At 43.2% G+C, this 16,966-nt stretch overlaps 2 protein-coding genes across 3 annotated transcripts in view; one reads left to right on the forward strand and one right to left on the reverse strand.

Annotated features, from left to right (window-relative positions):
* The window catches only part of KLF7 (KLF transcription factor 7), a 412,385-nt gene that overhangs the window by 157,555 nt on the left and 237,864 nt on the right, over positions 1-16,966 (forward strand). The gene's annotated exons all lie outside the window — the stretch shown is intronic.
* FAM237A (family with sequence similarity 237 member A) lies at positions 3,151-7,469 on the reverse strand. The gene is made up of 2 exons (XM_009899090.2): positions 7,061-7,469; positions 3,151-3,296 (listed from the first exon to the last, which is right to left on the reverse strand). Exons 1-2 carry the CDS (start codon positions 7,467-7,469, stop codon positions 3,151-3,153), a joined length of 555 nt encoding a protein of 184 aa, XP_009897392.2.

The raw sequence follows: 16,966 nt of genomic DNA on the forward strand, positions 1-16,966 counted from the left end.
TGATATGATCACAAAGCAAACCAAAAAAATAGTACTTAAGAAAAGCTGCTCAGCAGAATGCTTAATTTTCCACATAGATTTTCCTGGACTTCTATTTTTCAGAGTGAATAATAATCACCCAAATAAAGAGTCTGTCGACTCATTAAAATGGCCAGAAATCTTGGATTCTGTTTGTAGCACCTCAACCACCTTCTTGAAAGACTTTATACTGTAGTAGTGATGGTAATGAACATTGCTGGTGCTTTCTGCTAGTTTGGTCACAGGAGGTCTTAATTACACATACTGCAAACACTGAAGAATTACAGCAAGAGATAGCGACTTGTTAGCTGGAAGCTTACAAGCAGTTTCTCCCTAGCAAAGGAAGGATGAAGAGGGTGAAAAACAAAGAAACTAATTGAGGGGGAAGGACCCCAGAAAACAAATAGTGCTGAGGTCACTAGAAAGTGCCTGATATGGGCATATCACATAAACAGAATATTGTGTGAGGTAGATGCTTAGCAGCTTTTGCAATATACCAGTCCCAAGAGCTACAAACAATGGCCCAAGGAGATTAAATATTGATTTTAGGAAGATATCCATCAGCTTCTGATGAGGCTTTAAATCTCCATCAGAGTGAATCTCATCAGAATGAATTCAAATTGGTTGGAAACAAGGAGCTCACAAATAGAGTTTGGCAACATAGAACATATCTGGAGCACAAATTCTTACAAATAGATATCCCTGAACCATCATGGCCTCATAGTTCAGGGCAGTGTATAAAGACTGAAGGAAGTGTTTTCCCATACTAATAAGCAGTTTATCTTCCAGGTACCTATATGATGAAAGGACAAAATCCCAAGGCCTTCATTTTGTTGTAACTCAGTTCAGCTGACAATGAGGCAAAATCAGTCAAGACACACTCAAAGAAACATTAAGCCAGGAACAGTATCTGCAAAACCAAGCTCACCACAGTATCACAGAATCACAGAATGTTAGGGGTTGGTAGGGACCTTGAAAGATCATCTAATCCAACCCTAGAACAGGTCCAGGCAAGTTTTTAATGTCTCCAGGGAAGGAGGCTCCACAACCTCTCTGGGCAGCCTGTTCCAGTGTTCTGTCACTCTCACAATGAAAAAGTTTTTGCTTATGGTCATGTGGAATCTCCTTTAGGAATGTTGCTCACAGTTTCACATGTAATTAATTGCATCCCCTTTTTTTACTTCAGCATATTAATAACAGATAATCTCCTTTACATCAGCAATTCCCAAATGTTCTCCATACTGTGATGTATGTTGTAGATTCCTCTATTTTTATCTTTTTTTTTGCCTCAAAGGCCAAATGATGCTACAGCCTGTTAATTAAAAAGCTTGCTGAAGCAGAAAAATGTTATAAATTTGCTTAAGCTAAACATCAGCTTAGCCCATAGTGGTATTTCACCATTTCTGTTTCTATCTAAAGGGAGGAAGAAAGCTGCCAGCAGCCCTTTCCTTGGGCATCCTGTTGTTACAAGTGGGATGTATCTAACATGGAAGAATTAGCCTCTCCCAAACGGCTGTGTGGAAGACCACCTGAGATAAACAGTACCTGTCCAGTTAATCTGCTTGGGTTCACATCTGCTGGAGCTTGAGAGCAAGTGGGAACAGGTAACATCTGATCTACAATACTAATCCTTCTCAACTGAGGCATACAGCCCTTAATGCTCACATTGTCAGTTGCTGAACTTAATATCTGTGAGGTCTGTGTCTCTTCATGTTAATACAAAGTTGTGCACAATGGGGCTTTTAGATATATTAATGTAATTTAGACAATTAACATCAGGAGCGAGCAGGTCTGTTGTAACAATACCCTTGCCTCCCTCCTGCATGGTAGCAGAGCACTGTTGTTGCAAACAGAGGCAGACGTGGCGGGGTGGGTGTTGCCGAGTACACTAAACTCTGTGTTCCTGTGCTCATCCTGCTTTAGTGTTTCCTCACCTCTTGAACATTTAAATGGTTTGTTGTACGCTTGACTTCAAGCACAAATTCAGTGCCATTGAAGTTGAGAGCTCTCTCACAGGTGTTTTTTTTTTGTCTGCTTCTATAAGATCCATTTCACCCAATGGGACTATGTTTTAAATGTCTTTCATTCACACCCAGTAACCATTTTGAGATTTTTATTTACGCCTTTGCTACTTAAACCTGTTTCTGCAAGCTGATGAATACCCAACAAATGAGTTTTACTTTGGGCTTTTGGGGAAAAAAAAAAAAAAAAAGGCAGCTAACTATTGCCACATGCTCAAGGAAAGAAACTTAGAATGAGCCTCCAAATGTAGCTGCCCTGCGAAGCTGAACTTTGTAGTTGCATTCAGCCAGGCAGGCAATGGAAATGTTTCATCAAAGCATCAAATGTTATCTGCCCAATGTTTCGGTGCATGAGTTTAATATAAAATTGCATAGCAGAGTTATCAATAACAGTCAGAGGAAATTGATTTATCTGCAAAGAACTTGCAAACTAAAAAAAGCAGCAAATTCAAGTTATGTAGGAGAATGCTGATTAAACACTTTAACTGAGAATGTGTAAAATATTAAATAGTGTTTTTAATGCTTAAAAATTGAGGGAAAATACTATAAAAATACCATGTGAAAGCAAACAGAGGAGCTGATAAAATCTGTTAACCATTTTACTCTTGCTGGAAAATGGAAAACATTTTTGGAAGGTATCTTTAAATATAAAAATGAGTATTACTTTAATAGCAAAATGTCCTTCAGCAGTCATTGCTTTGTACAACTGTACAGCTATGCATACAACAAAACGTCACCATCTCAACCTCAATCCTGTCTTGAAGACAGTGGAGGTTTTTGGCAACTTTCTGCTCTGGTTGTCTATATCATATTGAACTATCAGTTATTACTGATTTGGCACCCAAAAGACAATAGTCCAAATAGGTCATGTGCATTACAAAAAGCCTGACATACACACAGATTAAAATAGGCAACTGCTTATAAATCATGCAGTTTATTAAGGAGGCTGATTTCATAGGTAGTTAAAAAAACTCCACAAGTCCAAGTGAATCAGAGATACACTGCTCTCAGCTATAGGCCTTCTTCCACCATATAAATTGACATCCATGGGGACTAAAATGGAAAAATTAAAGAGAAGTAGTTAAAAAAAATAAATCTACAAATCATTTGACTAAATGTGTAGTTCCCTCTTCTTCCCTAGCTGTCCAATGATTCTTCCAAGTAATGCAGATTTCTTCTTATGCTCACGAATATTTAAATCTTCAAATGAGCCTTTCTTCTTCAGAGCTGGTGACCTCTGAATATGAGGAAATATCCCTGAAAAGTGAAATGAAAATACATACAAGTGATCAATTTCCAAACAGCAAAGAGCAGTTGAATATTCAGTTTCCCACTTCCATGTTTCCTCCATCTTTAGATGCTGCTGGTCCCCTTAAACCTCTTGTTTTGGCAACAGCTCTATTTGCAAATTTTCCTTCAGTGACAAATTGCTTTGATCTTTTCCTTAAGCATGGAATTTTTCTCTATTTTTCCCTTGAAAACTCTTCGACTTGTAATCATTCAAGTCTGATCACAGTCTTTCTGAGTCACCAGCTTGTCATCAACTTCCCTGCACACTGGATGAGATCTCTCACACAGTAGCACATCGTTGTTTCCTTAAGGAATGATAGGGCATTTTCTTTGCAGTGTTTCCCAAAAGCTAGTAGGCTTTTCTGGAAAAAAGTAACTGGCCAACACAGTACTTGTTTATTTACTAGCCTCAAATGCAGAGTACAGCAGGATTTGCCTCCCTGGCTCATTAAGAGACAATTGTTACAGCTTTAATGTGTCTAACTCCAGTACTGGGATATATTTGAAATGTGGTTTTTTTATGAAGCCTGCTTTTTCAGAGTGTTTGGGTTTTGTTAGGGGGAAACGATGAGTTACTGAAGATGCCTTAGCCTTAGCTAAGCAACTGTAAAGGGCTCTCCCTACATAGCTCAGTTTAAAGCTGACTAACTTCTCTGCATGATATCTATGGCTGCTGCTGGGCTAATTAGGATGTTAGCTGGATGGAGTTTGCTAGATAACTCTTATAGAGCTGTTTTGATCTTGTGGTGCTTTTCACGGATTGTGTGGATTTTGAAGTGTATCTTCAGACCTGTTAGTGACTACAGTGAGGAACCTGGCAGGAGTAGACTGGTTCAGAAAACAGTGTTTGAGGCTCTAAGTCTGGACTTGGGATACTTCTAACCCTGTCCTGGTGCATGCTCAGATAGACTTGTTTTCCCAGGAGGGTAAAATGGGGAAACTGAGGAAATGCTTCCCTAGATGGGATGAAGTAGTTCTGTTCAGTACTTCTGTTGATTCCTTTTACCAAGGACTTCACTAATTTTTTTGCTTGGAGGGCTGGTCTTAGAAAAGCTCAGTTCCTGATACTCAGTTTTCACAATGACCTTATGGGATTTATCCTTTAGTTCTGAAATCTAACACTAGAATAACAACACCTTAAGATCAACATTTCTTTGCCAAGTCCAGAACTCTGTCTTGCTTTTCTGAGTCAATTACGTATTTAAGGAACTAGCATGATTGGAGTTCACAGGCTGCTCTTGATTTATGATCCTGTTTGCAATAATGACAATAATAATAATTACTATTATTACTATACCCCACTACAACCCACAATCAGATTAAAATTATGGCCATTTCAGAAGGATAAGATGGAAAAATTCAATATGGAGCAACAAAGATCCTATCAAGAGTTGCAAAAACAATGGTAAAGCTGAAAAGGAGACCGTTGTTTTATTGCTTAACTTCTAGAACAAGCCTCTGGAAATTTTTCATACTTGCCCATTTAGACGTGAAGTACACAAGGTTGCTCAGATGCTGATAGTGCTGCTCTTTGGGCTAAGCAGATAGGCTTGTACATCTCTTTACACATAAGAAGGTGTAATTCTATTACTCATCATTTGCTGGGATGTGATTTCTATCTGCAATTATTAACAACTGATTTCTGCTTTCACTGACTAAACAAGGCAGTAGGGTTAGAAAGATTAAAGCAGCTAGCTTTGTCAAGAGACTGTGAGACTTGGATGACAGGTTAGATAGCTCCTTCAAAAAGTAAAATTTAGGTTGTGACTGCTATAAGCTGCCTGCCACTGGCTGATGTTAATCAATTGTTCAGAGAAACAGATTATCTGATTATAGTTCACAACACAGGTAAAAGAATAGAGAAGGGAAGGAATCATTGTTTGTCTTAAAGTGTGAACACTTAGCGCTTAAAATCTCTCTGTATAGGAGTAAACCAAAGTAAGTCTAAATAAAATTTTAAAAAGTTATTTGATTGTTCAAAATACATCAGGCTGTTAATCTTGGCTGGAACAAAAGCTCTTTAGGAAAACTGGTGTGATATCGGCATGAAGAGCCAGATGTAAACAAAAGGCTAAGAGGGAAATTAAACAGTGGTATTTAAAGCTACAATGCTGAAAACAAAAATTAATCTGGGACTTTAACTTGGTGGGCATCTCAGTTTTTAGTAGTGCTATTGCCTCAAGTGTCTAATGCTGCATTCCGTTTGTAGCCAAAAGTGCATCATTCTGGTCAGGACTGAGCAACTTGTTGCTTCTGTGATGGCTAAGGCCACTTGAGAACCAGAAGGGTGCTCTGTGCTCTCTGCTATCAGTGTATCTCAACAAAGGGAAGATCTTCTCAGAGCTCTGTGATAGCTCAGATTCTTTGCAGAGCAGGACAGGATACGTGCCTTGCTTTTAAAATGCAGATAGTGGTTGTTTGGCTCAGAGTTTAGAAACTGGCCCTGTATGTAAGAGTAGTTCTTCAGTCTGAGGCAATTGATTCAAACACAACTCCTATGTCCTATCTTAATGGCTAGCATTCTCTGTAGGTAATGGGGTTAAGGACCTCTCAATCCTTTCTGTCTCAAATCCTATCTTTACCTTTCAATACACAAGACATTTTAAGGGCTGGGGCAAGAGCTGGCCTGTCCAGTGGTATAGTGTCCCTGGGGTGGAAGAACTTGACAGGAAGGACTCGAATCCCCTTTTTTTAAGAGATGCTGTAATGAGTAAATGCCATGGATGTTTCTCTCAAATATCTTAGTAACTAATACACCAATCTCAGAAGTGGAGATGAAGGTCTGGATCCATTCAGTTCTGCCTTCTCCCTGTGGGCCCAGTGTGCTACACTGTTATTGATAGCACCAGCACTTCCACCCCTCCCTCAAATTATAACTCCTGTCCCTTTCTGAAGGTGGACGTTCTCGAGGGAAGGATGTGTTTGTTGGTAGCAGGATCAGAACTGAAGTCCTTGAAGGGAGTGAGATTTAGGAAAAGCTATGCTTTATCTTCCTACTAGGAATGGGGAGGATAAGTGACAAGCCTTTAACAGATCCTGCTTCGAGGTGCCAGTTCTCACCTTACCACATATGGAGACACTTACTTTAAGCCTAGGGATTCAGCTCTGGGGCTGGGAACCTGGAGATTAGGAATTGCGGCATTTAGTGTCATAGGTAGGTTTTTCCTCCTGAAGCTGTGTCTGAAAGCCTGCACACATCTGAGTCCTAGGTCTGTTTCCATTTTATGCTGGGCAAAGTTACCAGTATGGAAATGGGAAATACCTAGTGGTTCACTACTAGATGGCAAGTAAGCCACCTACTCTTCTGCTGAAAGGCTGCTGTTCTCCCCAGCAGCACCAGTGCAATGCACTCCTGGGGTGATGCACCTCTCAGAATGAGGACTTAAGAACCAGCCTGTCCTTGGTAGAGCAGTGGTAAAAATGCTGCTGTGGAAGAATATCCTTGTATGATCACTTGCTGTGCTGCTTGCTTTGTTTTCCACTGCCCTTTTTCCCCACCAAACTGAAACTTAATAGCTGTCATTAGAGTTCAGGTTATTTGGAGGTCAGATTTTTATTGCGATCACTTTGACCATGAACATAGCTCTATATTGGATTGGGGAAAGTGGGGGGAAATTGTGCAGCACTGTCCTGTTTTTGTACTACCCCCACATAACACAATATTCCTGTAACCCTTCTCTTTCCCTCTAGTTCTAATTATTGCCAGTGAGATGTATTAAAGGAGTAGTAACCTTGGTTTCTCCCCATGAACTGGGAATGTAGAGTAGCAATCTTCTGTTCTGTGTCTGCTAGCTGCCTTCTTCCTAGGCCATGGGTTCTGGAGAGCACGCAGTCCACATAGATATCCCAGAAGAGCTGAGCCAGGTCCCAGAACAGAGCCCCGTGTTTCAAGTTCTCTGATGATTTCAAGAAGATCATGAAGTCCCAAAAGCCACTGACAGAATCGGAAATGCGAGGCTTCCTCATCTCCAGTAAAAGAGCTGAGGAGGATTCCCAGCAGTGGGGGTCTGCTCGCCCAAGAGCTAGTGGGTCAATCTGGCTGTGGCAGAGGAAAGGCATCACACAGAATGCTCCCATGATTAGCAGAGTGCAGGTGAGTCTCATGTTGTGGTGGATTCTTCCTCTCTTTCCAAGGTCCATTGTGTCACTGAAATGTAACAAAACCAAAACAAGCTGAAAAACTCACTGTTAGATGCATGAGCAAAGCATGATACAGAAGACACCTCACATGCTGGTAACTGTTTTTCTTCTCCTCAGAGACCTGTGTATGCCTTTTTCCTTTCCCCCGTAATCTGCAGACAGCAGGTAGAAAACTGTTGAAAGTGTGTTCTAATAAATTAATGGTAGGTTGCAAACTCATCCATTGAACAGGAGTGTTTTTACCAACTGGAATGCAGATCAGCTCTGAAAAGAGGGTATGGTAAAGCCTAGCAGGTCCGGTTGCTCAGCTGATCTTGAATGTTTCCAGGGATGGGGCATCTACTACCTCTTTGGACAACCTGTGTCAATGTTTCACCACCCTTGTGGTAACAAGCTTCTTCCTTGCATCTAATCTAAATGTGCCCTCTTTTAGTTTAAAAGCATTACCCCACATCCTGTTGCAACAAGCCCTACTAAAAAGTCTGACCCAATCTTTCTTGTGGTCACCTTTTCAGTACTGGACGCCTACAGTAAGGTCTCCCTTGAAGCCTTTTCTTACCCAGGCTGAACAATGCCAGCTCTGAGCCTGTCCTCATAGGAGATGTGTTCCAGCCGTCTGATCATTTTTGTGGCACTCCTTTGGACCTTCGTGAGCAGGTCTTTCCTCTACTGAGATTTTTAATATTTAAAGTACAGATGTTCATTGCTGATCACTGTAGCAATTGTCTGTTGCATTTAAATTGCGAAACTTGGTAAGCAGCTATAGAATGATAAAATTATAAACTTTTGGGGTCAGAAAGGCCCACCTATCTCCATCAGATTTTGTTTCTACTATGTGCTTCTATTGTGCACTTTCTAACATGCTTTTAGTATTTCTTCTATTACATTTCTGATACAGGTTTCTAACAGGTTTGGGGAGTGGTTTTAGTGTAACTCATGACATATGGAGCACCTCCCATTTGTGGAAAAGAGCAACATCTGAGATCAGTTTTAAGGACAAACAATTCTGTTTAATTTGTGTGCAGATCTCTTGAGTACCCATTCTTTAATGTTTATGATATGATTGTTGGAGGGCGTTGGGCTGGAGAAGCTACCTCTGAATGAGCTCACCTTAATAAGCACCTGGCTTTTTCTGTAGAAAACCTCATTAAGTGATCATTAAGAGCACAAACAATGTTTCTCTGCTATGTAATGAAAAATGTCAGAGTAAGTTTGTGCAGGTGGATTTTGTGTGAAAGCTAACCCAGCCACTGCCAGTGTGCAAGACCAGGGAAGGGTAGGTGGCTTTGTGGAACATACCTCATTGTGCAGCTAAAGGACTCTGCAGAGATTTCAGTCCTGGCCATGCCATCCTTACCTAGTCTATTTGGCTACATGGCCAGGTTCTGGGAGCATTTTGGAGGTATTCAGACTTTACTTTATGACTTCTTACAGTCACCTTTTAATATGATCTCATTTTAATCTGATCTTTTTTTGGGAACCCATGAGGAGGAGAGCAAAAGTGCAGACAGAATTAAACTTGGCTAGGGAGATAAAGGGGAATAAGAAGAATTTTTTGAGGTATATCAGGGATAAAAAGGTGAATAGGGATGAAGTGGGGCCTCTCCAAAAGGCAAATGGAGACCTGGTGACAACAGACATGAAGAAGACCGAGGTGCTCAAGACTGCTTTGCCTCAGTGTTCATTGGCAAGAACTCAAGCCGTACCACCCAAGCACCGGAAGACACAAGTGGGGAGTGGGAAAAGGAAGATCTGCCCACTATAAGCGAAGAGCAGGTTTGAGTCCATCTTAAGAACCTGAAGGTGCACAAGTCCATGGGGTCTGACAAGATGCACCCACAGGTGCACCCTGAGGGAACTGGCAGAGGAATTTGCCATCATATTCAAGGAGTCATAGCAAGCTGGTGAAGTTCCTGCTGCCTGAAAAGGAGAAACATAACCCTCATCTTCAAAAAGGGAAAAAAGGAGCATCCTGAAACTATAGGCCAGTCAGTCTCACCTCTGTGCCTGACAAGATCATGGAGCCTCCTGAAGGCTTTGATAAGGCATACAGAAAATGAAGAAGAGGTGATTGGTAGTAACTAACCTGGCTTTACCAAGGGCAAATCGTGCCTGGTGAACTTGGTGGCTTTCTATAATAGAATTGCAGCATCAGTGGTTAAGGGAAGAGGAACTGATGTCTTCTACCTGGACTTGTGTAAAGCATTTGATACTGTTCCTCATGATATCCTCGTCACCAAACTGGAAAAGTATGGACTTGAGGGGTGGATCACTTGCTGGATAAGGAAGTGGCTGGGTGGTTGCACTCAGAGAGTTGTGATCGATGGCTCAATGTCCAAATGGAGAGCAGTGACATCGTTTCCCTTGGGGCTACATACTGGTACCAGTGTTTTTTAACACCTTTGTTGGTGATATGGACAGTGGAATTCAGTGCAACTTTGTGGATGACACCAAGCTGTGTGGTCAGGTTGACACACTGGCAGGAAGAGACACCACCCAGAGGGACTGGGACAGGCTTGAGAGGTGGGCGCAAGCCAACCTCATGAAGTTTAACAAGGCCAAGTGCAAGGTCCTACATCTGGGCCAGAGCAATCCCAAGTACAAATACAGGCTGAGTGAGGAGTGGCTCAAGACTGGCCTCAAGGAGAAGGCTTTGGAGTTTATCAGTCGATGAAAAACTCAACATGAGCCAGCAATGTGCACTTGCAACCCAGAAGGCCAATTGTATCCTGGGCTGTATCAAAAGAAGGGCGACCAACAGGATGATGGAGGTGATTCTCCCCCCCACTCTGCTCTTGTGAGACCCCAGGTAGAGTATTGCATCCAGTTGTGGTGACCCCAGCATAAGAGGGACATCAGCTGCTGGAGTGGAGGAGGAGGAGGGCCATGAAGATGATCAGGGGGCTGGAGCACCATAGCTGAAGCTATTGGGACAGGCTGTGACAATTGGGGCTCTTCAGCCTGGAGAAAAGGTTCTGGAGAGACCTTATAGTGACCTTGCAGTACCTGAAGGGGGCCTACAAGAAAGCTGGGAAGGGACTTTTTACAAGAACTTGTAGTGATAAGACAAGAGGGAATGGATTGAAACTTGTGGAGGGGAGATTTAGACTGGATATTAGAAATTCTTTACAGTGAGAGTGGTGAGACATTGGAACAGGTTGCCCAGGAAGGTCATGAATGCTCCCTCCCTGGAGGTGTTCAATGTCAGGTTGGATGAGGCCTTGAGCAACATGGTCTAGTGGAAGGTGTCCCTGCCCATGGTAGGAGAATTGGAAATAGATGATCTTTAAGGTCCTTTCCAACCTAACCCTTCAATGAATCATTTTGTACCCCACTACACAAGGTAGGGTTTGATTGCTTTCTCAGAAGCAAAACTAAAGACATCCTGTGAGTCACTACTTCATTCTTACTTGTTCATGCATCAGAGACTTTCCACTGGGCAGCAGACACCTGTGCATATATGCTGTGCAATATACATATGCTGTGCATATGTGCATGCATCCATTTATTCAGACCTTTTCAAGAGATGTAATTAACTTTGTCAAGATTCTCGTTTTCAAGACAACCAAGCATCTCACATAAGACTGTGGGGAGGAAAAAAAAAATCCAACCACAAGAAACAGTTCAAACAACGTATTGTAGTATTGGCTTTTGAAGCTAGTTCCACCACCTGGATGGGGGCCACCTGGTTTGCAACCAAACTGGCTGGTTGCCCCCCCCCCCCTTTTTTTTTTTCATTTGGAAACTTTCTACTTTGTAAAACTACATAAGAGAAAGGCAGATCCAGAACCCTTGTCAGAGGTGTGACAAAAGGCACTGCCCTGGACAGAGAGCTGGCAGGGCATTAACATGAGTGTGCGAATGGCATTAGTCAGGGGCAGTAGCCACCACCACTAGTCCTTTATAGCCTGGTCAAAGTCAGACAGCATTTTGCTGTTAGGCAGGGTTCAGTTTGTGGTTGTTTTTTGTTGTTGTTTTGCTTGTTAGTTGTTTTTTTCGGTTGGTTGGTTGGGGTTTGGGTAGGGGGGTTTTTGGGGGGGGGTTGGGGTTTTTTGTTTTTTTTCCCCGAGTGGCTGAGAGCTGAGGGGATGTTCAGGAAATGTCAGTTCTCAGTAATCTCTTACCTGTGCTGCAACAAACGCTTCTGTGCAATTCTCCCTTCGCCCTCCACTTTTTACTTCTTTCTGTCCATGACCTGGAGTTTGTGTGCACTACTTAAACCTTCTGACTCCCTCCCGCTCCCAGTCATGAGCAGTGCCTTACGATAATGGCAATAAAAGTTAATTAGCTCATTCGTTACCGATGTTTGCTCTGTCGGAGCGATCAGTTACGAATAGGCAGTCACTCGACCGAGAGCTCAAAGCCGCGGAAGTCGGTCCCGCGGAGCAGGGCTGGTGCCCGCCTCGGTACTGAGAGATCCTTGGGAGCCAGCCCTGCGCCGTTCGCCCCGCGCAGCCGGAGCTGCGGCAGCACCGCCCCTGCTCCGCCCCGGCCCCGCCGCCGCCCGTAGCCCTTTACTTACCTCGGCGCTCGCCGTGCAGGCTGGGTCGGGCAAGGAGGGTTCTCCGCGCCCGGTGCTGTCGCGCTCCTTAAGAAGCCAAAGCGGGTAGCCCCGCTTAGTTTTTACGTCAGGACTCGGGGAGAAGCCCCCACCCCCGGAGTCCCGGCCGCTGCTCCCGGGTACCCGGTGCTTCCTCCCACCCTCTGTGGAGCTGCACCTGCTGCAGGCGCGCTCTGCTCCTCTGCTCGCCTGTCCTCTCCTCGTTGCGGACTCCTCCCGGGCGCCAGCCTGGCAGCGCTGTTGCCTCCGACCGAGGCGAGGTTGTACTCGGAGGCAGTGGAAGAGTTACAGACCCTGGCACTTGGCAGAGCTGCTGCCCTCTCCTTGCCTCCTCTCCTAGAAGTGCGGCATCGGGGGTACCAGGGGTAGAAAGTAAGTCTCCACCTTGAAGCCTAAGTTGTTCCGACCTGCCTTAGTTCCCATGTTGTGCCTTGCTGCTGGGGGTCACTCCACATCAGAGCAGGAACCTACGTGGCACTGCTAGAGCTATTTACTGGCTAGTGCACCGCCCGTACCGCAGCAGGGCCAGCTCTTCTCGGAGCTCCATTGGAGACCCAGAGACAGAGTCCCAGAAGAAAGCCAGTAAAGGCATTAACTGCAGCGATGGAGCTGAGCTGGTCACTACAACTCAATTCACACGACTTCAGGTAAAGGAGAGCCACCTTGGAGAGCCGCACACCCTCCGATAGCGACGGCTCCGGTTGCATTTTCCTTCAGGGGAAAAAAAGTAATGTTGCCTGTTACTGCATTTTCTGTCTGTGAGGTTCTCGGGTGACACTGGCACCTCCTTGGAACAGCTATAAACCTTTCTACACATTAGGGATGTGAAATGAAGCCAGGGGTGAAGGGACCATCTCCTGGTACATGCTTCAGAGAGGAAAGTCTGAGCTCAACTCTCTGTGTTCACTATGCCTGCTGTAGCCACCCCATGCATGCATAAAACATACCACTTGAAGAGCTGGGGCTCCAGAACAGGCTACTAACCAGTGTTGGGCATAACTTTTTAAACACTAGCTATCTGAAGCAATAGGGAGGGTGAGACCATTCTTTTTTTCATAACTCTATGTAGGCTGTAGGTCAAATTGTGTAGCACTCTGGTGTCTGAAGCCAGTGCAGCTGCATCAGTCTGCAGCTGGGCAGTAGCCCATTTTTTCAAGACTTCACTGGCAACTCCCTTCTGTCTGCACTTTTTACCATAATCCTTTCTCCATGAAGCAACTGTGCTTCAGTAGCACCAGTTTGTCTTTTGTGGAAGTCAGTGGAGACATACTAGTTTATACCAGCTGGAAAGTTGGCTTGAAACACTGGGTTTGCTCTTAATCTTCTGTATCCTTGTCATTCATATCTTTCTGTCCATCCATGTAAATGGAGGAGCATGTTCCTTTTGTCACCCATATCTGTGACAATAAATGCTGCTGTTCTTTCCTCCTGCTGCTTTCTTTCCTCTTCTCAATGAACAATCCAGGTGAATGCTACTTTTTAACAAAAGTGAAAGGTACTTTTTGTGGGTGAGAGAGCATCTTGCTAGAACCAATGTAGATGCTTTAGGTCTTTGGTAAATTTGCAAGTGTTCCATTTCTTTCCTAAAAAGTGTGAGACTGGGGAAACAGTGAGCACCTGTGAGCTCCTGAAACAGACTTCAGGAGGAGCTGAAGTGTGCAACACCTTGCAAGGAACCCTTGCAACTTGACAGGAGGAAGTCTTGTAGGTTCTCCACTGTTTCTTCTCTGCACTATCAAATGCAGGATATTCCAGTAGACTTCCTTCTCCCTGACTCTAGGGTTAAAATGAACCTTGAAGTTTTCAGGCAGTAGATTGTTTTGTTATTGGGATTTGTTTGGGGTTTTTTGTTTGTTTTGTGGTTTGGTTTCTTTTGTGTGGGGGTTTTGTTGGTTTTGTTTGTTTGTTGGGTTTTTTTGGTCTGCTCTATAGGGACAGATTCTGGGCCTGCGTGCTATCTGGAGGCCCCTTGGCAAATGAGTAAACCAGCCTGCTTCTCATAGCCTCTGTGTTTGTGTACTGAACTGGGTGAGAGAGAGAGAGAGAAGGAAAGTGTGCCTGTAGGGCATAGGTGTTGTGGTATAAGCTTAAGGCTGCTCCTGGACAGAAAAGACTCTGAGGCTGTTTGTGTTTATGGTTTGCCTGGAGTGCAGGAAGCCAGAGCAGAGAAGCCTAAGATGCCATAGGAGTGTGTTTTGCTGATATTGCTGTGTCTGTGGTGCAGTGCTCTAAGGAATCTGCTCTGTGTTGTTAAGGGTAAAGTAAAAGGCTGCAACTGGAAAGGAAAAGGCCAAATGTTTCTTTTGAGTTGAAAGATTTCTGCCAACCTGGAACCTTTCTGGATTCATTGGTAAGAAGTGACTTTATTGAATTGAGTTCCCTTTTGGAAAGCTCTGTATCAAGTTTTGAATCAAGAATGACATTGTTTTCATTTCACTCAGAATCCTTATGGTAAATCCAAGGGTGCTGAACCAGGGGTTGTCAGAGAAATTTGAGTCACTGTGCAAGGGAAATACTGCTACGTACAAAATACTCTGCTCCACAAATACTTCCTGAGCCTACTGCACTCTGTTCCCTCTGAACTAGAGCACTCATTCTATTTCTGGGAAAGACGTTTTTGATAATTGGATTCATCACCTCAAGCTCCTAGTGCAGAAAAAACATAGAAGGATTTGCCATCTCGCTCAGTTCGATGTACTCTCTCTCAGTAAAGCTTTCTCTGCCCTTTTTAGGCTATCAATAATCTTTCTGTCGTGGCACTACATGATGTATTCCCCTGACAGCCAATGTTCACATCTTCAGTGGGTCTCCATATCTTATGAATGAAGTTAGTTCAGAAGGTCACATCCAGACTCATTTGCAGAAGGATTCTTCAACTTATAGGTAAGAGAGAGATTTCAGATCATCTAACACTACAAAAGTTACATTTCTACCAGGAAGAAGAAAAAAATACAGTAAACAAAAGAAAGAAAGAAAAAAAGCAAATGTTAAAATGATTGGGCTATAGCAGGCAGTGATGTGTGATGATGGTAGGTACAAATTGCCTCTTACTTCCATGAGCACACACACCTGGACCAAGTATTAAGCTCTGTAAAGTGATCTGCATGGTGAAAGAGACCCACAGATGATTTCATCCAAATCTGCTTTAAAGACATATTCTTAGCTGTGTTTTGCCAAATTGGATTCCAAATTGTCCCAGCTTTGTGTGAAACCTGGCAAAGTGACAGCAAAGGCAAACCTTGTGATTCTCAGAGGGGGAAAACCCAAAGGTCTGTTACTTTTGAAATTCACAACACAGAGCAGAAACTTGATTTCCCTTGAAAATCCACAGAGGGAAAGTGGGGAATCTACCTTTTCAAATTCTCTTTTAAGTGGGCGATTAAACTGTGCTTAAAATTGGCTCCCTGACAAATATACCTAAGAGCTTCTTGGAAATGAAATACTTATGCTTGATCCAAAGTCTGTTTGTGGATATTTTTTATTAATTTTTAAAATGATATTTAGGAGGGCTTTGAGTCAGGACTCTGAGTGGACTTGGAGTTATACTACTGCCTAGTGAAGAACAATGAAAGCCTCTGAATGCAGAACTTGTTTGAAAACAAGAATATCTCTTTTAAAAACATTCATTTTAGATAGCAAATTGGATAGGACAGTGAGCAGTCTGTATCCCATTAACATTAGATTGTCCCTCTTCCTGCTTAAAACCCATCAAAGTTGAACAAGTTCTTCACCAAAAGATTTGATCGCACCTATAACCCCCACCCGGAATGGCTCATGTAGTTCTTGGTAAGTAGTCCGTATCAAAGGACTGGTATTGAAACATAGTTTGTTATGCTTTTGATGGCAAATCTTCTAATTTACGTATTTAATTTTCTGGTGGATTGAATGTGCAGTCACAAAGTGTTTGATGACCTCACGCTGCTCTAAGCAATCCTCTGGATCTATTCCCTGTTGAAATGGCAATCAGAAAAGTCAGCAGATGTGATGTGACAATCAGTTCTAATTGGTGCAGGGATGTAGTTACTTAAACACGGAAGCATTAATGCTATATGCTTTTGGTGATAACCTGAAACACCTCCATGGAGCTAGCAGACAAGACATGGGACAGGCAGGAGACAAGTGAATTTCTGGGCCATGACTTGAGACACCCTGGGATGTCTCTGGCTTGTGCCTGAGAAGCAGGTTCAAGCCCCTGATGGTTTAGGCAAACATTGTGGTGCTCTGCTTCTGCTGTTTTCCACCGCTGGAGACATTCAAAACCTGTCTGGATGCATTCCTGTGTGGACTACCCTAGGTGATCCTGCTTTGGCAGGGGCGGTTGGACCCGATGATCTCTGGAGGTCCCTTCCAACCTCTAATGCACTGTGATACTGTGACATGCTTCTGGTATTTCTTTCTAGTTGCATGCTGTATCTAGCTGTTCTCCTTGCCTATAACTTTAAAAGGCGAGGTGTTCATTCCTGTTAAGTCCTACTTTTAAACCTGCCTAGAATGTAAAAGTCTAATGTCTTGATTAATTTGAATGCATGGGGGTTTGTGACACTTCAGTTTAGAACACAGCTTGAGTTATGGGCAGGTGTTTCTGGTATCTGTCTGGAATACTACTGGATTTTGCCAGTTGCTACCAACTGGTAACTTTTTATATACTCAAAAAATGTATGCACAGGCCTTCACTGGGAGCTGGTGCTGCAGTTAGTATTTTGTGTAAGAAAATCAGGCCAAAGACCATCTAATTTTTTTACAGGATTTTTAGTTTTAAATCTCTTCTTAATAAATCTGATATTAGATGATTATTTGTGTGTCATGCAAACCAAGCGGTGTGTTTTGGTTTGTTTCCCCACTTGCCATCAAATGGGTCATGTTGTTGTTGTTTTTCCCTGCTGTGTGGCAGATCTCTAGATCTTAGCACTTAGAGGTTTAATTCTTATTGCTGGAT

This window comes from Dryobates pubescens, chromosome 2 (genome assembly GCF_014839835.1).
Source record: "Dryobates pubescens isolate bDryPub1 chromosome 2, bDryPub1.pri, whole genome shotgun sequence".
Lineage (NCBI taxonomy): Eukaryota > Metazoa > Chordata > Aves > Piciformes > Picidae > Dryobates > Dryobates pubescens.

Coding starts and splice junctions, on each gene's coding strand:
- FAM237A (XM_009899090.2), bottom strand. CDS start 7,469: ATGGACCTTGGAAAGAGAGGAAGAATCCACCACAACATGAGACTCACC. Junction 3,297..7,060: donor GTTCATGGGGAGAAACCAAG/GTTACTACTCCT, acceptor TTCACTTTTCAG/GGATATTTCCTCATATTCAG.